The sequence below is a fragment of the Mobula hypostoma genome, chromosome 10 (genome assembly GCF_963921235.1).
Source record: "Mobula hypostoma chromosome 10, sMobHyp1.1, whole genome shotgun sequence".
Taxonomy (NCBI): domain Eukaryota; kingdom Metazoa; phylum Chordata; class Chondrichthyes; order Myliobatiformes; family Myliobatidae; genus Mobula; species Mobula hypostoma.
The window spans coordinates 114,319,720-114,340,736 of record NC_086106.1 but is presented as its reverse complement, the minus strand read 5'-3'; the positions used below and the strand labels follow the sequence as shown (position 1 = coordinate 114,340,736).

Below are 21,017 nucleotides of genomic sequence, written 5' to 3'. Positions count from 1 at the left end.
AGGGCATGTCGAAAGAGCAGTGTTACACTAGTCATGTGCCGGTGTGTGGCCAAGTGGTTAAGGTGTTTGTCTAGTGATCTGAAGGTCGCTAGTTCGAGCCTTGGCTGAGGCAGCATGTTGTGTCCTTGAGCACATTGCTCTGCAATTGCTTTTTTCCACACATTGCTCTGCAACGACACCGGTGCCAAGCTGTATCGGTCCTAATGCCCTTCCCTTGGACAACATCGATGGCGTGGAGAGGGGGGACTTACAGCATGGGCAACTGCCGGACTTCCATACAACCTTGCCCAGGCCTGCGCCCTGGAAACCTTCCAAGGTGCAAATCCATGGTCTCATGAGACTAACGGATGCCTATATAACATTAGTCATGGGGATTTTAATAGGCAGGCAGATTGGAAAAATCAGATGGTGCTGGATCCCGAGAAAGGCAATTTGTAGAATGCCTACAACATGGCTTTTTGGAGCAGGTTGTTGCTGAGCCCAATAAGAGAAAGGCAATTCTAGATTGGGTCTTATGTAATGGACCAGATTTGACTGGGGAGATTAAGGTAAAGGAACCCTTGGGAGGCAGTGACCATAATATGATATAATTCACAAAATCATTCGGAGAGGTGGAATGAAGTTAAGGTAGTGCTAAACAGCGACTCCTTTGTTTGCATCTTTGGAAACAGCTCTATTTCCAATTTTAATATCTTTATTTTTCCCTTTCAGGGTTCTTTTGAAGACCCTGACTTGGAGTTACACGCTGACTTCAGTTCTTTGTGGGAATGGGACCTGTCCTCAGGGTTTCAGGACTGGCTGTTGTTCGGCATGCCAAGGGATCAGCCTGAGAGTCCGGCTTGGATTTGGAAGCCTAAGATCTCAGGGCCCTGGAGATGGGTGTATCAAGTGTCAGTGTCACGGCAGGAGACCCGTGTGTCGTCAGGGGAGTTGGAAAATCTACTGTTGTGAGCCCAAACACCGGGGGATCTTTGCAATCTTCAGGCACAGAGCTCGAAAGAAACGATGCAGCAGACTTTTAACATCGTAAACCAATGAGTTGTTTGTTATGTCTTCCCGCTCGCTGTGAAACAGAGACATCTCCTTCTCCCTTATTATGGAGAGAGAGAACCTGCGGGATGTCGAATGCCGGGTGAAACGCAAAGTCTTTGGGGTAACTGCAAGTCTGTGTCTTTGCTATTACTTTGCTCACTCTTGAGTGCTCCGTGGCAGTGCCAATGCTTGTGTTTTTTTTTTGCTGGTGGGGGGAGGGGGGATTGTTGCTCGCTGCTGCTTATACGTGGGAGGGAGGGGAGCTGGGGGGACTTTAGGGTTCTTACGTTTAACTGTCATTCATTCTTTGGGGCACTTCTCTGTTTTCCTGGATGTTTGTGAAGAAAAAGCATTTCAGGATGTATATTGTATACATTTCTCTGACATTAAGTTGGACCTTTAAACCTTTGAACCTTTGAAGTCATTTTGAGAGAGAGAAGATAAAGTCAGATGTGTCTTTATTTCGCTGGAGTAAAGGGAATTGCAGAGGCATGAAAAAGAAGCTGGCCAAAGTTAAATGGAAGGGGCACGAGCATCTTTCTTCATTGTGGAAGACTCTAGTAGAATGCCAGAAATTCAAGAGTGTCAGGGGGAAGAAGCGAATGTAGTTGCTATTACTAAGGAGAAGGTGCTTCAGATACTGAATGTTCTAAAGGTATTTAAGTCAGACTACAACCCAAGGCTTTGAAAGAAGTAACAGAATAGATTGTAATGATCTTCCAAGAACCACTAGATTCTGGAATGATTCCAGTCTCATTGTGAGTGAGTCATTGTCTGAGCCAGTAAAAAGAAAGGAGGTGTAAGCGGAGTGGCCATTTTTGGAGTGTGGCCGTGTTAGAATAGTTCGGTTTTGGTTCAACAGGCTTACAGATGCAGGCTCTAAGCTTCTAGAAGGTTTATACATAGCTATGTTAGTACATAGCTAGTGTGCTATGAATGGAATGGGTCCACAGTTAGTGGTATGTTCCTTGTGTGAGATGTGGGAACTTTGGGAGACCTCCAGTCTCCCTGATAACTATATATGCATGAAGTGCATCTGGCTGCAGCTCTTCAGGGACCACGTTAAGGAAATGGAGCTGCTGCTTGATGAACTTCGGCTCATACAGGAGGAATGAGGAGGAGCTATAGGGAAGTAGTCACCGGTAAGTTGCAGGAGGCGGGTACCTGTGTGACTGTCTGGAGAGGGAAAGGAAATAGGCAGCCAGTGCAGAGTACCCTGTGGCTCATCCCCTAAATAATAAGCATACCACTTTGGATACTTCTGGGAATGAAGTGTGTAGGTTTTTGGCACTGTGTCTGGCTCAATGCCTCAGAAGGGAAGCAGGGAGAGGAGAAGAGCTACAGTGATAGGGGATTTGTTGGTTAGGGGAACAGAAAGGTGGTTTTGTAGATGAGAATGAGATTCCAAATGGTTTATTGCTTCCTGGGTGCCAGGGTCAGGGACATCTTGGATCAAGTCCACAGCATTCTTAAGTAGGAGGGTGAGTAATCAGAGCTCGTGGTCCATGTTGGTAACCAAAGGTAGGGGTAGATGGGTGATTCGGTCCTGCAAGGTGAGTTCAGGGAGTTGGGTGTTAAGTTAAAGAATAGAACCTTCAGGATTCCTACCCTTGCTGCATTCTAGTAAGGGCAGAAATAGGAAGCAGGAAAATCATACAGCTTAACACATGGTTAAGGAGTTGGTGCTGAAGGGAGGTGTTCAGATTTTTGTATCATTAGGCTCTGTTCCAGGGAAGGTTAGACATGTACAGAAGGCACAGTTGACACCTGAACTAGAGGGGGTTTAATATCTTAGTGGGAAGATTAGATAGTGCTGTATGGAAGCTGGGGGTGGGACGGGGTGGGGGGAGAGAGGGAAAGAGGGAGGGTTTGAACTTGAGTCGCGGGGAACGGGGACCAGAGCACCGGAATAGATAATGGAGTAGTTGTTAGGTCTACAGACCAAGTCAGGAAACAAAAAATCAAACGTGGTGGGACTAATGTTCTGATCTATGTATATTTCAGTGCAAGGATTATTGTAGGAAAGGCGTTTGAGCTTAGGGCATAGATCAGCATGTGTAATTATGACATTGTAGCCATTAGCGAGACTTGGTTGTGGGAGGGGGTGGAACTGGCAGCTCAGTGGAACAATGGGGTTCCATTGTTTTGGACGTGACAGAGCGGCAGTAATTAAAGGTGGAGGGGTGTCATTACTAGCCAGGGAAAATATCACAGCAGTGCTCCGTCAGAACAGACACGAGAGCTCAACTATGAGTGGAAATGAGGAATAAGGCGGGTGCCTGGGTGACTGCCAGGAAAGGGAAAGGGAATAGACAGTCACTGCAGAGTACTTCTGTGGCTGTTAATAGGATTATGTTTTAGACCACACAATAGTCCACAGGATCTCTGTAGAGAGATCACAGACTATTGCAAGAAACATAAGGTTGCGATAGGAGGTGATTTGAACTTTCCATATATTAACTGGGACTCCACACTGTAAAATGGCTAGATGGGAAAACATCTGTCAAATGCATGCAGCAAAGTTTCTTTACTCAGTACATAGAAGTCCCAACTAGAGAGAGTGCAATAGCAGATCTCTTGTTAGGGAATGAGACAAGACAGGCAATAAAAGTTTGTGTAGGGGATCACTTAGCATCTAGTGGCCATAATGCATTAGTTTCAAGGTAATTATGGAAAAGGATAGGTCAGGCTGAGATTCTAAATTGGAGAAAGGTGAATTTTGATGATATAAGAAATCATTTTTGTGAATCTCCTTTAAACCCTCTCCAAAATTAGCACATCCTTTCTTAGATAAGGAGCCCAAAATTGCTCACAATACTGTAAGTGAGGCTTCACCAGTGTTTTATAAAGCCTCAGCGTTACATGCTTGCTATTACCAGCAAAAGGACAGCAAGGGAAAACACTGGTCCTCTAGAAGATCAGAGTGGTAATCTATGCCTGGAGCTGAAAGAGATAGGGGACGTTGGGTGATCTTAAATGGATGTTTTGAGAGACCGACACAGATTCTATAGATGTGACAAAATAGAGCAGCGCAGTCTTGGACCCTGTACAGGTTACAGAGGAGCAGGTGTTTGTTATTTTGGGGCAAATTAGGGTGGATAAATCACCAGGGCTTTACAAGGTGTTCTCTCAGATGCTATGGAAGATTAGTGCAGAAATTGCAGGGGCCTGAGCGGAAATATTTCAAACATCCTTAGCCATGGGTGAGTTGCTGAAGAATTGGAGTTAATGTTGTTCTGTCGTTTATGAAAGACTCTAAGAATAAGCCAGGAAATTATAAGCCAGTTAGCGTGATATTAGAAGTAGGAAAGTTATTGGAAGGCATTCTATCCAAGGATCCAAGGAAGGATGCTGTCCAAGTTGCATGCCATCTTGGACAATGTCTCCCATCCACAACATAATGGACTGGTTGGGCACAGGAGTACATTCAGCCAGAGACTCATTCCACCGAGATGCAAAACTGAGCGTCATAGGAAGTCATTCCTGCCTGTGGCCATCAAACTTTACAACTCCTCCCTTGGAGGGTCAGACACCCTGAGCCAATAGGCTGGTCCTGGACTTATTTCCTGGCATTTACATATTACTATTTAATTATTTATGGTTTTATATTGCTTTATTTATACACTGTTCTTGGTTGGTGCAACTGAGACGAAAACCAATTTCCCTTGGGATCAATAAAGTATGACTATGACTATGACTATAAAGGACCGGATACATAATTATTTGGATAAACAGGGACTGATTTGGGATAGTGGTAAATTGTGTCTAACCAATCTCACAGAGCTTTTCAAGGAAGTTAACAGGAAAGTTAATGAAGGCTGATGTTGATGAAGGTCCTGCACAGGAGGTTGGTCAAGACAATTCAGTTGCTTAGCATTCAAGATGGGATAGTAAATTGGATGAGACATGAGCTTTGTGGGAGAAGCCAGCAGGTGGTAGTAGATAGCCACCTCTCTGACTGGGGACCACATAGATTGGTATGCCACAGGAATTGGTCCTGGGTCCATTGTTGTTTGTCATCTATATCAGGGTTCTGGATGATAAGATGGTAAACTGGATCAACAAATTTGCAGATGGCATTAAGATTGGGGGCCTTTGGAAGGAACAGCCATGGTAGATATTGCATGGTGGGCATTGAAGAGCGCAATAGAACGGAGGGATCCGGGAATACAGATCCATAATTCCTGGAATGTGATGTCACAGGTTGATAGGGTTATAGAAAAAGCTTTTGGCACAATGGCCTTCATGAATCAAAGTATTGAGAACAGGAAATGGGATGATATTTTGAAGTTGTATAAGACTTTGGTGAGGCCTAATTTGAAAATTGTGGGCAGTTTTGGTCACCTACCTACAGGAAAGATGTAAGGAGTTTGAACAAGTGCAGAGAAAATTTACAAGGATTTTGTTGAGACGAGGTTGTGAGTTATAGGGAAAGGTTGACTATGTTAGGACATAGAAGAATGAGGGGAGAGATAATAGAGGAATTTAAAATTAGAAGGGTTACTGATAGGGTAAGTGCAAGCAGGCTTTTTTCTACATGAGGTTGGGTGAAACTACAAATAGTGGTCATGGGTCAAGGGTGAAAGGAGAAATGTTTAACAGCAACGTGAGGGGGAACTTCTTCACTCAGAGGGTAGTGAGAGTGTGGAAAGAAATGCCAGCACAAGTGGTGGACACGGGGTCAATTTCAATACTTAAAATAAATTTGGGTGGGTACATATATGAGAGGGATATGGAATGCAATGGTCCAGGTGCGGTCGACGCAACTAGTCAGATTAATGGTTTGGCTCAGACTAGATGGGCTGAAGGTCCTGTTTCTGTGCTGTAAGGTTTGAAGACTCTATGACTCTAAATAGCAAGAAGGATAGACGGTGGGTGTTCTTAACTTGGATTTTCAGATGACCATACATAAGACTGCTTAACAAGATAAGAGCCTATGATATCACAGGAAATATTCTAGCATGGATGGAAGATTGTCTGATTGGCAGGAGGCAAAGAGTTGAAATAAAAGGGACCTATTCTGGTTGGCTGCCGGTGACAAGTGATATTCCGCAAGGGTCAGTATTGGGACCACTTCTTGTCACGTTATATGTCAGTGATTTGGATGACAGAGGTGATGGCTTTATGGCCAGCTTTGCAGACAACGCAAAGACTGGAGGAGGGGCAGGTAGAGCTGAAGAAGCAGGGAGTCTGCAGAGTGATTTGGACAGATTGGGAGAATGGGCAAAAAAGTAGCAGATGAAATATAGTGCAGGAAATACATGGTCGTGCATTTTGTAGAAGGAGTTAAAGGTGTAGACTATTTTCTGAATGAAGAGATCATTCATAAATCAGAGTTCCAATGGACTTGGGATTCCCCGAAGGTAAACATAACTGGTTGAATCCGTATAAGGAAGACAAATGCAGTGTCAGCATTCATTTCAAGAAAGCTAGAATATAAGAACAAGGGTATGATGTTGATGCTATATAAGGCATTAGTCAGACTGCACTTGGAGTTTTAGGCACCTTTTCTGAGAAAAGATGTGTTGGCGTTGGAGAGGTTTCAGAGGAGGTTCGTGGGAATGATTCCAGGAATGAAAGGGTTAATGTATGAAGAGTTCTTGATGGCTCTGGGCTTGTACTCGCTGAAGTTTCAAAGAATGAGGGGAAGATCTCATTGAAACCTATTGAATATTGAAAGGTCTGGTTGTGGAGAGAATGTCTCATGTAGTGGGCAAGTTTAGGACTAGAGGGCACAGCTTCAAAATAGAGGAATATCCATTCAGAACAGAGATAAGAAGGAATTTCTTTTGCCGGAGGGTGGTAGGGCAAATGCATTGCTATGCACAGATGTGGAGGTTAATTTATTGAGTATATTTAAAGCAGATATTCACTGCTCTTTGTTAGTCAGGGCATTAAACGTTACAAGGAGAAGGCAGGAGAATGGGGTTGAGAAGGATAATTAATCAGCCATGATGGAATGATGGCGAAGACTCAATGGGCCGAAGGGCCTAATTCTTCTCCTATGTCTTATGGAATAAGCCTTCCGAAGATGTAAACTGGTATAAGTCTTTAATAAAGCTTAAAGAGAAAATAGTTGGGAAAATGTCATTAGATTCAGGAGTTAATCACATAACATGAGTGTGTTTTTAAGGAAAGATATGAGGTTCTTGCAATAAGAACCCCACAAATGAAACTGCTTACCCAATGCATTCCTGAATTGGCTTAGATGTTTGAGCTTTATCTTTTGAAGGTTTGGTCTCGTCCCTTTCAGAACTGATCCATTCTGTACAGAAAGAAACATGGGTGAACTAATCATATGGCCTTACGTGGAACTGTGCCAACAATGGAAGCAGCTTTTACATTTCCACTTGTGTTCCATAAAATTTCAGATTTCAAATGAAAGTTGTTCTATTTCATTCAAATATCTGTATCTGACTGTTACAATGGGATTGAATGTGCCTCTTTGTAAAGAGCTGAGAATATGACTGTGCTTAGCTTTCAACATCCAACACAACTGGTTTACAAACAGCTCTGGCTTTCACATGGTTTTTCTTGCACTTTTTTTTTGGACTTTTCTACCTCTGGAGGAAGGAACCAGAACCAATATGCATTTCTAAGGTCACAAGGTTCCTACCTTGAGTGCTCTTTCTACCACCAGCTTCCTACACGGACTCGCTTCCATTCTCCCTGTTTCTTAATTTCCAATGAAGGTCTCTGGTGATGAGATTTTCCACATCTGTACTTTTGAGATTTCTTCCTTAACTGTGCCTTGCCCTTTATCATAATTAACAGGACTCTCAGTTGCTTATGCTCTATTACTTTCACTTCTTCTTTCAGCACATCTCCTCCCACATACAGCTAAGATAGGACTTCCTTCCCCTCACCTCCTAACCCATCAGCCATTACGTTCAATGTCCTGTAGGCTCTGCCATTTTCAAACAGATTCCAACCGCTGACACATCTTCCCCACCTCTTTCAGCATTCTGAATGCACCATTCCTTCTGCGGCTCACTCGTTCACTTCCACCAAGGTATAGCCGCCTTCTCACTGCATCTTCCCTTGCAACCCTTGCATTGTAACACCTGCCCTTAACCCGGTCTTTCCAGGCATCCAGGGACTGAAACATGCCTTGCAGTTGAAGCAGTACAGTAATTCATTTGCTATTTTTCCAATTTAGTGTGCAGTACGTGCTGCTCTGAATGTTGTCTCCTCTTTCTTGGAAAACTGAAACACAGACTGGGTGACTGCTTTGCAGAACACATCCATTGATTTAGATACAGTCTGAAATAAGAGCAGAAAGTGCTGGAGGCACTCAGTAGGCAAGGGAGGGAAGAGAAACAAAGTTCAGATTTAGACTCGGGTTAATTTATTTACCGCATGTGCATTTAAACATACAGTGAAATGTATCATTTGCATTAACGACCAATACAAACTAAGGATGTGCTCACAAGTGTCACCACACTTTCCTGTGCATGTCCAACTCCTTACTCAGCAGGCTAGGCAGCAAGTGCGGAAAGAATAATTTAGTTAAAATTTTGCTTTGGAGAACATGGATGTGTAACATGAACTCTGCTTTTTCTCTCTCCACAGATGCTGTCTGACCTGCTGGGTATTTCCAGCGTATACTCAGTTACATACTTCAAAGTTTCAGTAGTATTTTTTCATACATCACTACTCTCATTCATCTCTCTACATAATCTGGCTAGTATATCTACACCAGCCACATTAGCTCCAAAGAACCACCCCCACTGTGCTCTCTTGATTGACATCAACACTAGTTTTAACTCTTCTTTGTACAGGTAATCTTTCTTTTCCATTCTTAGTCCTAATACAATTTTTCAACCTGAAACATCAACAGTTTATTTCCTCTCACAGATGGTGCTCAAACCACTGAGTACCTCCAGGAAATTGTTTGTTTTCCACATTCCAGCACCTGCAGACTCTTGTGGCAACACTAGTCTGCCGTGATCTCACCCTATTCCAGACATTCCTCTGTTCTCTCCACCTCACCCTTTTCTCTGTAACCTAAAACATGCTTCAGTTCCAAATCTTCCAAGTTCTGATTATTTTACACATAGCTCCCTTTTTTTCTCTCCTCAGATGTTGCCTAACCTGCTGAAGAATCGCAGCCTTTTCTTTTTTTTCATCTCAGTATTCCTGCACCTGCAGTATGCTGTTGTATTTATCTTGTTACGTCTTTTGTTTCAATCAAATATGAGGAAACCTCTGAACTTTAGCAGAATCAGGACATACTGAGAATGTCACCGCCTGGAGGACTCACCGTAGAGGCGCTCCCGAGTCCGTTTGCGCTCTGCTGGAACAACGACCCTCATCGTCACACGAATAGACCCTGACTCATCGCCCAGGTGAGACAGGCCTGTTTCAAACCTCTGTGGTGTGCTTCCAATCAAGGATTTTAGTGCAATACAGCACTCTCCTGAAACACAGAGGAAGCAAGGTTTCAGCAGAGGTTAATACAAAAAGCAAGATTTTCAATTACATGCTTCCCATATAAGGTACTCCTTAATGGTGTTACAGCAAACTAGATTTGCTAGATTTAGTGGTTATTTTAAATGTTTTGTGAGCTTCTGGTTTGTGATAATTTTGCATTAATTAATTTTTGGTGATTTTAATTGGGGTGGGTGATAATGGGCAACTGAGATGGCTGCTTAGCCCAGAATGTGCACACTAATTCCACCTATATGCTTGTCCTTAGGTCAGAGATACATGACATCTCCAAAAGAAGGTTACCCATTGCCCATGCCTGAGTCTTCTCGGTTGGTGTCATGTCTTGATTGAAATCCTGGGTACTGGTGTCAAGCAGGTGGAGGGGGATGAGAATGGAAGGTGTGGCGTGGGAGGGCACTAGTCCCCTTGGTACAGAACTTACATTTTAGCCTTGTTTAGTGGTGGTGGCCACCAGAAAAATTTGTGTGAATGATGCATGTTCATCCTTAATGTGGTTTATATGGCGGTCATATATGTGTCAGAAATAGCATGACTTGGGCAGCTTTCCTTGAATCCTTGCATTTGATCTATAGACTTGACCATTACTGTATTCATCCTGAATCATGTGGATAGCCAGAGGCTTTTTTCCCAGGGCTGAAATGGCTAACACAAGGGGCTACAGTTTTAAAGTGCTTGGAAGTAGCACAAGAGGGATGTCAGAGGTACATTTTTCACACAGAGAGTGGTGGGTACATGGAATGCACTGCCAGTGATGGTTGTTGAGGTGATACAATAGGGTCTTTTAAGTAGGTACATGGAGTTTAGAAAAATAAGGGCTATGCAGTATGGAATTTCTAGAGAGTTTCTAGAGTAGGTTACATGGTTGGCACAACAGTGTGGGACGATGGATCTGTAATGTGCTGTAGATTTCTATGTTCTAATCAACAGGACTCTGGATTCCTGCTGAGGAGGTTACTGAGGGATTGTCCAGTGTTGTAAATTTATCTCTATAACCCAAGATACTGACACAACTTGAGGCCATAGGACAGAGAATGATGAGTGACAGGATGATGTGTTTTCACACAGGATTTGAGTGAAAGAAAAATCATAAAACCAAAAGATATTGGAGCAGAATTAGGCCATTCAGTCCATCACATCTGCTTTGCCATTTGATCAAGGGTGATTTATCTTCCCTCTCAACCTCATTCTCATGCTTTTTCCCAGTAACATTTGAAGCCCTTACTAATCAAGAACCATCAACCTCGAGTTACATATACCCAAAGACTTGGCCTCCCCAGCCAACTGTGCCAATGAATTCCACAGATTCACCAATCTCTGGCTAAAGAAATACCTCTTCATCACTGTTCTAGTGTATTGAGTCTGAGCCCTCTGCCATTGACTCCTCCACGAGAGGAAACATCATCTCCAAGTCCACTCTATCTTGGCCTTTCAATATTCAATAGGTTTCACTAAAATTCACATCACCATGTTCAGGGACAGTTATTACCTCTCAGTCATCAGATTCTTCACTCCCCTCATCACTGAACAGTTCCCCACAACCTAACGATTCACTTTCAAGGACCCTTCATCTCATGTTCTTGATATTTACTTCTCATTTATTTACTATTAATATTTTTACTTTCCATTTTGCATTTGCACAGTTTGTTGCCTTTGGCACGCTGGTTGTTTGTCCGTCTTGCCGTGTGTGATTTTTATTGATTTATTGTGTTTCTTTGTATTTACAGAGGATGCCCTCAAGAAAACGAATCTCAGTGTTGTATATGGTGACATATATACGTTTCGATAATAGATTTAATTTGAACTTTGAACTTTGAATCATGGGATTCTTTGGTTGTCTGGAGCAGATTGCAGAAGAGCAGGAGCAGGAGAGTTGGTGTTCTCTGTTCTGGCGATCAAACAATGACACATCACTAGCTCTCTAGGCTCCATTTTTGGAGGATCTATTTCAATTCATCCATCGCCCTGGCTACATCCTCAGAAATACTGGAAGTCACATCTTAATGGGCACTTAGGGACCTTTGTGTCATTTGGGGTCTCATCTGACATCAAGCAGATGGCAACGGTTAGTGTGATAAAGTCAGCTACTAAGAAATTTCTAAGGAAGTCACCAAGGCTGTCAGAAAAGTATTAAACAAGAAGTGAAAATCGCCACTGACCACCAAAATTGAGCAAACCCTGAGACTGACATGAAAATGTCAGTCTTGAAAGTAATTAACCCCTCATGATTGATCTCTGTGCCAAACAGAGAACTCGCTGGCCCAAAATTCACAATGGGTGTGTAGCAAGTGGTGAGAGAGGAATGGCAGCTCAAACAGGTGAGCCCTGTGCCGACTGATGCATAATCTCTGGCAAACTTCAGATTTACCAGCCACAGGAGGAGTCATACAAAGCAGGCTTTCATCCTTTTATATCTTGCTAACACATTGAAATTCATTCTTGATCACCAGCAGTAAGCCTGCAGAAGAGTGGTATTTATTGCTGCAGTAAAGTGAATGTCATCAAAACTTGGAAGGCAAGTATGAGTCTGAGCTGTTACTGTCATGCATGCTTCATGCAGATTACTGAGGAAATTGCATGTCACCTTCTTATGTTCTTGATCCCATAAACATAATGTTAAAACAGCTCAAACTTACCATAGGATTCATACCCATCTGTGGATTTTATGGTCAGGAGGAGGTGTTGGTCTTGTAGATACTCAATATCAGAGAGAATTGGAGATAACTATTAAAAGCAAAACAGTATTAATTTATTTATTAAGATACAACATGGAATAAGCCTTTTTGCCCTTTGAGCCAAATCATCCAGCAAAATCAGTCAGATAAATAGATGGATGTGAAATTTCTTTATTCAGACATGATGAACCTCTGGAATTCTCTTTCTCAATCAGCTTTCATTTGGATAGGCTGCAACCTACCATTGGCAACTGGTGTGCAGACCATTCAATTCTCAGAAATCCATGTTTAATACAGATCTGGGTGCCATTATCCAAACTCTTCTTGAACTCTGTGAAGGGAAAATGCATTTTTGATAATCCAACATTATTAACACATTTTCACACACATCTTTTCTGTTAAACCAAACTCCTACTAAATACAACTGGTTGGAGGAACTCAACGAATTGAGCAAGTAGGAAAGAAACATGATATTTTCGGCAAAAACCCTTCATCAGTCTATTGACCCATTGAGTTACTTAAGTGGGTTACACATCTGCAGTCTCTTGTGTCTCTTTACTAAGTACAACAAGGAAGAGAGAGGTTCCATGTATTCAGCTTAACTTGCTATTTATTAATAAATCAGCCCTGATGGAATGGCAGAGCATACTTGATGAGCCAAATATCCTAGTTCTACTCCTTTGTATTATGGTCTTATGGTCTATGTTCTATTTATAATAGTCATCCTTACTTTAGTCACTTCAGTCCATAATCACACTTGAGAGACAAGGTTGCCTTTGGAAAGAGTTTGAATAAAAGAACTGTTCAGCTGGCAATATTGCTATTGCATAAAAACACTTTCTTTGAGGGTCATAGGAAAACAATAGGCTAAATGTGTTATTTAAAGTGATGGAACAAATAGGTCCTTCAATAATAATTGCAAGGCTTCTGCCCTAGGTTAAAATGATGACAAATTTAGGACTCAGTGATATTGTCACATCATCGTTTCAGTGTGTGAACATGTGGAAAGGAGCTTGTTTTGCTGGTGTTGTTTTGTTTTGTTGTTTCTGCTTGTGTTGTTCTGCTGGGCATTGTGGGCATACTATGTTGGCACCGGGGCTGTACCAAGCACCTCCTTGGCTGTGTTGGTTGTTAGCACAAATGATACATTTCACTTTATTATTCAATATACTGTACATGTGATAAATTGACTCTGAATCAGCACAAAAGCAAAGATAGATGGAAGTGAATTAACTTATTCTGACTCAGATATGGACTGCTAATATTATTTTGCTATCGATTTCTTTCTACAGGTCTGTTTTTTTGGAGTGACCATTAAACTAATCAATTAGGTCTGATAAAGCAACGGTGTGTTTTAATAATGGACACAGTTGAATAGCATTGTGGTGCACAATTGAAGGAAGAAAATCATAAACTGCAGATGCAGAAGATGGATAGGAATGTACTGTATATACTGTATAACTTAATGCTTCATTTGTCGAGTAAGGGAAAAAGCAAATCAGTTGATTTTCGGGTCCCTTTCTTAGTGGGAAAGATTTGAAGTCTTTGTTGAAGATAGGGATCTACTCAAGAAAATAGCATAGAGATAGAGGGTTGTTGAGTTTGCCAAGGAAGGCAATTGGTGGGCAGTTAATATGTTAAACATAAAATGATAAAGCAGCTTATTAAATGGACTACACATTAACAGTAACAACCATCATGACGGTAAGTCAGAATAGCTAGTTTAAATCAAGATTTTCTCAACCAGGGTTCCACGAGAGGTTGCTAGAATTCTGCGAGAGATCGTCGTTAAAAACATTATCATCGTATTTTGAACTTCGCTCGATGCTCGATGCTAGAGCTCGCAGTGGAGGGCAGTGACCGGTCAACCCCGTTAGTGATCGTGGTAGAGATCTCTCAGCCCAGCAGTCAGTGCGTAGTAGGACCATTTTTATTTGGTTGAGTCCATTCTCAGGTTTTGACGCAAGATAGGGGAGGCCGTTGATAACTGATGAGCGCTGTATCGCACGGAGAGGAGGATGGTAGGCTGATGAGGAGTGTTATATTGCACAGAGGAGAGGACTGTAGGCCGATGAGGAGCGTGAAGTTCGTTTTCTGAGCATTGAATGGTCTCGCCCAACCTGCGCTGTGACATCAGCCTCTCCCTCCCGAATTACCTCCTCCAACTTCCCCTTACATGCTGCCAACTGTCTTATGGCAGTGAAGAAACTCTACTGGTATTGTAGAAAATTGGAGAGAATTTTTCACTTTAAGGACTCTCCAACCTGGTGATTTTTGAAGAGGAAATGTGAAATGGAAGAGGAGGATTTTATGCTTAGACCTACGGACAATTCTAATAAGAATCTTCTGAGTCATTTCATTGCACTAGTACAACAATAGGCACAAAAAAGTCTGCCTTTACAATGAAAGATACTTATGATTGGGTTTTGCATGGACTAGTAATCCAATTTGTCCTATTCTATTGTGCCTAGTCTGTGCCAAACAAGAAGAACAGGTTTCACATACTAGGCCTATATTTGAGCCTGGTCATGTCACTTAGTAAGGAAATGTTTTTTCAAAGTCTTGTAAAAAAAATTGTGCCTTAGGCTGTATTTTTATTCGTATCGCCTTGGCTTATGGTTTTTAGTAATTATATGGTTCAACATTGCCAATAAATTTTCATGTAGTAAATAGCATTAATTTAAACCAATTTACAACCTTTATTTAGATCAAATCTACTGAGCCTACTATTAGAAAAATTAAATCCCATTTTGGCTTAAGCCAGTTATTTAACAGAAATTTATTAAGTTTTCCTTATGAGTTTTTAACATTTATGAAAGGGAAAGAAAGAGATTAATTTCAAGAAAGGTAAGCTAAGCTTAACCACCATTTTTTCCAAGAAAAAATATCATTCTATACTGAAAAGAGCATTGACAATTATTTTTGGATTATTATATCTACAACTTACTGATCACACTAACGTATTGTGAGCTGTAGCTATAATAATTCTCCCGCAGTGATTCGCTGAGACCTGAAAATTATTTCAAGGGTTCCTTCAGGGCAAAACTGTTGAAAGGCCAGAATAGGACAACGGGGCATAATGTCAAGAGAAGAGGTTGGCCATTTATGATTAATACCAAAAGAATCTTCAATATTTTGGTCTTTATTAATCTTTGAAATTCTCTATTTTGAAAAACAGTGGATGTTCATTTGCTGAATATGGTCATAAATAAGATCAACTGGTGTTTGTGGACATGGAATCAAGGAATATTGCTGATAAGGTGTAAAGTAAAAGTTGTTTAATAATTCAGCAGACTTGAGAAAGCAAATGGATTACACCTACTCTTGTTGTGGGTGCTGATGGATGGACTTTTTAAATGTATAATAAAATGGTGAAAGCAGTAGAGGCCCGGGAGTGACATTAACCAAACAAAACTAGTTGGTTGATGTATCGCCAACTGTCTATATTTTTGAGCTATCTCAAACCTGACTCTAATTCTCCTCCATCTTGAAAGTATTTGGGTTACAATTTAAGTATCATAATAAGGCCTAAAAGTTTCTTTAAGGTCTAACACAGACTGACTGGTTTTCCTAGGTCTCTGGGTAATAGACTGCTCAGGGTGGATGAGAACAGACTATAGAGAAGTGAGTGTCTTGACACCATGTCCTGCGGATCAGGTGGGACTCTGCTTCTCTCTTTAAGATGACATGTTTCCAGATGGCAGGTCACAGGTCAATGACTCTTTTGCCCTACTCTTCCCCTCAGTCTAAGAATAATCCTCATCAACTGGGGACAAAGATCTTCCTAAGACTTTTGTGCAGCCATGCTGGGTGAAGATCTTAGCAAACATATATTTATCAGGTTGAGTGTTAGGGCCACAAGGCTTGACATAAGTTAAGAAAAAGGGCATAAAGTCTTGGCATTGGAACAAATGCTTTGGAACTCTATGACTCATCGAAAGATCAGTGCTTTGATTCTCCCATGGAAAGTTCAGATGGTTTTGCTACATATTTAACTAATATTAATAATTATTATTGCAATATATAGATGCAAAATTACTGAATGTTTTAACTTTATTTTGAGGAGTAAATGATGCATTACTAAACACTCTTTCTTTAACAATTATCCTTCTTCTACCTTACCATCCTAAATCTTAATTCCCCCTATTGGTTGGTTTTGGGATTGGAGGCAGTTCTGCTATTTCATCCAGTAACCTGCCATTGCAGGGAAGGTCATTTTCTGCAAAGGCATTTCTTGTTGCTGTTTGCACAATTTGTTTGTTTTTTGAGTGTGGAGTGTTTGCTGTCCTTGTTGCTGCTTGCGCAATTTTTTATCTTTTGTGCGTGTTGGGGACGTTTGATGTTCTTGTTACCCATTTGTGTGATTTGTTTTTGCATGTGGGGGATTTGATGTTCTTGTTTCCGTTTGTCTGATTTGTTTTGTGTGTGTGTGGGGGGAGGGGTTCATGCTCCTGTTGCTGTTTGCACAATTTGTTTTTTTCATGTGGGGTGTTTGATGTTGTTTGTGTGATTTTTTTGAGCATGGGGAAGTGTGATGTTCCTGTTGTCACTTGTGTGATTTTTTTTTGTGCATGGAGTCTTGATGTCCTTCTTTGAATGGCCACACTTTGTTTTGTAGCTGTCTGGAGAAGATGTAATTCTGTTGTATACTACAAACATACTTTGATAATTAATATACGTTGTACCTTGGATAAAGGAGGTAATAATGGACAAGGTGCAGCCTGTCTGATTGAAGTCAACACAAAGGAAAATTAGATGGTGTGCACAGTGGGTGGCTGGATGACTATTGGTTATTCTAGGTTATGGCTGAAGGAATTTTTAACCCTACCACAATATACAGATGTTTTAACATTTGGAAAAGAGCTGCATCTTCTAACATTTGATTGCAAAAAAAAAAAAATTGGAAGTGGGGTTCAGTATGTGGCCACTGTTAAATACTAAGGAGAGAAGGCAACTTTCCATGAACTTAGCATGATAATCAGGGACATTATATCATTGACTGTGATTTGAAAACTTTGAACATTGGATGGAAGAGGAGATACAACCAGTAGAATGATCTGCTGCTTCTGTCTTCTAAGTCTTCTAAGTTCTATGTTCTCTCACTTCAGCCCAGAGACTGAGGCTGATAGTGGAGAAGTTGGATTGCAGTCAAACAATTCTTGAAAACATAAACTTGAACCTAAATCCTTGTCTGCAGGACTGAATCATTGGGGTACCACTCCATTGAATGAAAAGGACCTTCCATGAGAATTAAAGGTTTGATGATAATATTAACAAGACTGATGATTACACTTCCCCATACCTTCCAAACAACTTGAATGAAATTCAATGAAGAACTTTGTTTTGCAAGTTGTCTTCACAATGGCCTCAATAATTTCAAACTCAATGCAAGCTTGTCCAGAACTGTTACAAGGGCCTGCAATGAACAAGAATTAACATAATTAATTGAACTTAAAAATATCTGAAATACAAGAGAAACTTACATTAACATGGAATCTCTAATCCAGACTCATGAACATACAAATACAACATCATTATCTATTATGTGATGCTGTCTGTAGAGATGATCACCTCATAGCTCCAGTGACCTGGACTGAATCCTGATCCAGGGTGCTGTTTACTAGTTCTCTCTTTAACACAGAGGTGAATTTCTTACAGTCATTGCAGTGTTTCCCCATATCCCAAAGACACGTGGGCTTAAAGGTTAACTAGCCAAGGTAATTTTTCCGCAGTGTGCAGGTGAGTGGCAGTAGGTGAATCCAAGGTAGTTAATGTAAAAATGGGGCTACTGTAGAATTAGCATAAAAAGGTGGTTGATGGTTGGTGTAGACTCAGTGGGCCAAAAAGCCTTTTAATATTGCATGTCTATATGACTAAATCTGCATTATACATGCTATGCTTCAAAACTTTCATCTCATGTTTCAGAAGCATACCAGGTCAGACCTGTTTATATAACAGTTATAAAAATCTAAATGACCATTGATAAGTGTAGAATAAAATGAACATAAAGAACTATCATGAAGTTTAAATAATAATTTAGCTCAATAAATGTAACTGTTTTTATTGATCTACACTAGCACCTTTTCATAACATAATTTGTTCCTTTGTGTCTCCAACACAAGTTTGAAGTTTATTGGACACTTGAAGGTTTACGGTTGTCTTATCAAGCTGAGTCCGAACTACAATTCTTTCTCACAAATTTTAATTGGTGTCCCCTCAAATTCTTTGACAACCACGTAGATTTTTTAGTCAACATGAAAGAATTTTTCAGCCAGGGTTTATCTAACTTCTAAAACACTTCCACTTACAAGTACTGTGCAAAAGCCTTGGGCGTCCTTGATTTTTTTTTAACTGGTTTCGGATGGTACGGCCTCTACAGACCCTGATCTCAACATCATCGAGGCTCTTTGGGATTACCTGGAGAGTCAGCACCAAGTGAGACAGCCAAAGTCTGCAGAAGAACTGTGGCAATTTCTCCAAGATGCTTGGAACAACTCACCAGCTGAATTTCTTATAAAACTGCTCAACAATGTACCTAAAAGAATTGATACAGTTTTGAAGGCAAATGGTGGTCACACCAAATATTAATTCATCTTTTTTTACTGTTTACTGCTCTTTGTAGTAATTTTTTATTATTTAGAAACATTCTATTCCAATATTTTTAAAACATCTTCGCTTTACAGAATTGTTTTACACGTGCCTAAGACTTTTGCACAGTACTGTAATTAGAATGTTCAATACTGAAATAACCCTGGCTGAATCCCTGTGTTTTTCCAGGTATAAAAATGCTTTTCTTCATTTAATGAGAATGCTCACATTATATAACACTATAGAGTTATAGAGCTCAACAGTACATTAACAATTCCTGCACATCTAACTTCCTTATTTATGTCTTTTAAGTGCAACATTTTCCTCTGCTTCAATAACAGGCAAACAGGAGAAGATATTCCAATATTGAATCATTGTAGCATTTCAAAAATCACTAATCACTAATGTGCCAATAGTATGTTTTTACTCTATATAATGTTTTTATGAATTAAGAACACTATTTTTCTTGACAAACTGATTCCCACACATTTACTTGAGACACATTTCATAGAAGAAAGTTTTATTCGATCACACAAAATGCTGGAGGAACTCAACAGATCAGGCAGTATCTCTGGAAATGAATAAGGAATTGACGTTTCAGGTCCTGATGAAGGGTCTTGGCCTGAAACATCGACTCTTTATTCCTTTCCATAGATGCTGCCTGACCTGCTGTGTTCCGCCAGCATTTTGTGGGTGTTACTCTGGATTTCCAGCATCTGCAGAATCTCTTTCCATCATAGGTTTGTCCCCAAGTGTAAGAAATGGAAGACCTACGTGCATCCCACAGTGTTGAACCCAGAAGTGTTAGCTTAACTTAGATCCATATAAAGAGCTAACCATGAAGTCATGAGCAACACACACAAATGCATTTGATGAATCTCTTGTGTTTATGAATCATGAAGTCATGTAATGCAGTACAAATTGTCAAGTTCATCATTTGCTTCTTATACCTTTCTTAGATACAAACTGGGAAGTTACTCCAACTTCAAATGTAGAAAAGACAGGTGAATGGTCACTGGTCATGATGTCATCTGTGCAGCCTGCAGGAATGAATGAGAATGAAATGTTACTCTCTGTATTGTAGAGATAAGCTGAACCAACACCAGCAGCCAGCAGAAGTGGTGGATATGGGTTTGATTTCATCATTTACAAGAAGGTTGAAAGGTACATGGAGGGGTGAGGTATGAAGGGCTTTAGTTCGGGTCCAGGTCAATGGGCCTAGGCGGATTAATAGTTCAGCACAGACTGAATGGGCAGAAGGAACTGTTTCTGTGCTGTAGTGTCCTCTGTCTCTATGATTCTCAACACTCAGGTAACTTCCGAGTAAACGTGCAGGAGTTAATGTTTATTTGCAGCATTACTTGAGAAAACAGGTGAACGGGGGTTAAAAATGTCCATTTCCACTTTTGACAAACCACAAATAATAAGTGGTTCACAAACAATTTTTTATTGTCTTGAAAATTAGCTTTAAGCAGCTGCTGTGTTAAGTTTAGAGCTTTGTTCATTACAATTCGTAGATATGCTCGCACATGCAAAATATGCCCTCATTTTGTGCTGGGTTTGTTCTTGAAGAATATAAATAGCGGCATTGTTTGCATTGGAAAGGTTGCTGCAGTTCACCTTAGAGGAAAACGTCGGAGGAAGGAATGACCACAGAACCGTAGACAATTCTTTCCAATTGATCTCCTTTCTTTTATTAGTGGAGGAAACACTCACAAGGAGTGAGTTTACTCACCATATGAAGTACATTGATTATATGTCTCAGGGTAGGATTTCCACAGGACTCTATCACACCAAGAAGGAACATTTATCCTTATCTATAACAGAGACAAAGAACATCAATAAGAAGGGCTTTGGTTATCTGCTTTCTGCTTGTTTTTAACCTGAATAATGCCTAGAAATTTGCATTTTCATTCAAAAAGCCTAATTCCTGAATGTGAAGATTTACAAAGCTCAAAACAATATATTTAAAATTTCTCTACCTCTCTTTCAATATCTCTGCATTAACTCAAAATTTTGATGGTTTCCCTCTCCACAGATGTTATCTGATGCTATCAGGTGTCTGCAGTGTTGTCTGTTATTATCTGTTCCCCTGTTAAATGCAAAATATTTTAGCTTCAAGTGGAAAATAAAATGTGATGAAGTGTCGATCTACGATCTCATCTGACCTGAATACCACTTTCAGGAACTTTCTCAAGGAAACCACAAAACAGTAGAGCAACGTTTGCCCTAGATGTGAGGAAGATTGTTAGGAGTGGGTCAGAGGGATCTCCA

At 40.6% G+C, this 21,017-nt stretch overlaps 1 protein-coding gene across 4 annotated transcripts in view; it reads right to left on the bottom strand.

The window, feature by feature from the left end:
• The window catches only part of LOC134353128 (phosphatidylinositol 3,4,5-trisphosphate 5-phosphatase 2-like), a 211,326-nt gene that overhangs the window by 16,978 nt on the left and 173,331 nt on the right, over positions 1 to 21,017 (bottom strand). For all 4 annotated transcript variants that reach the window (XM_063061064.1, XM_063061068.1, XM_063061066.1 and 1 more), the window contains 7 exons: positions 20,479 to 20,560; positions 19,694 to 19,783; positions 17,458 to 17,571; positions 12,398 to 12,486; positions 12,117 to 12,204; positions 9,296 to 9,451; positions 7,216 to 7,297 (listed from right to left, as the gene is read on the bottom strand). In XM_063061064.1, the coding sequence (XP_062917134.1) occupies positions 7,216 to 7,297; positions 9,296 to 9,451; positions 12,117 to 12,204; positions 12,398 to 12,486; positions 17,458 to 17,571; positions 19,694 to 19,783; positions 20,479 to 20,560 (701 nt within the window). The remainder of the gene's footprint in view (positions 1 to 7,215; positions 7,298 to 9,295; positions 9,452 to 12,116; positions 12,205 to 12,397; positions 12,487 to 17,457; positions 17,572 to 19,693; positions 19,784 to 20,478; positions 20,561 to 21,017) is intronic.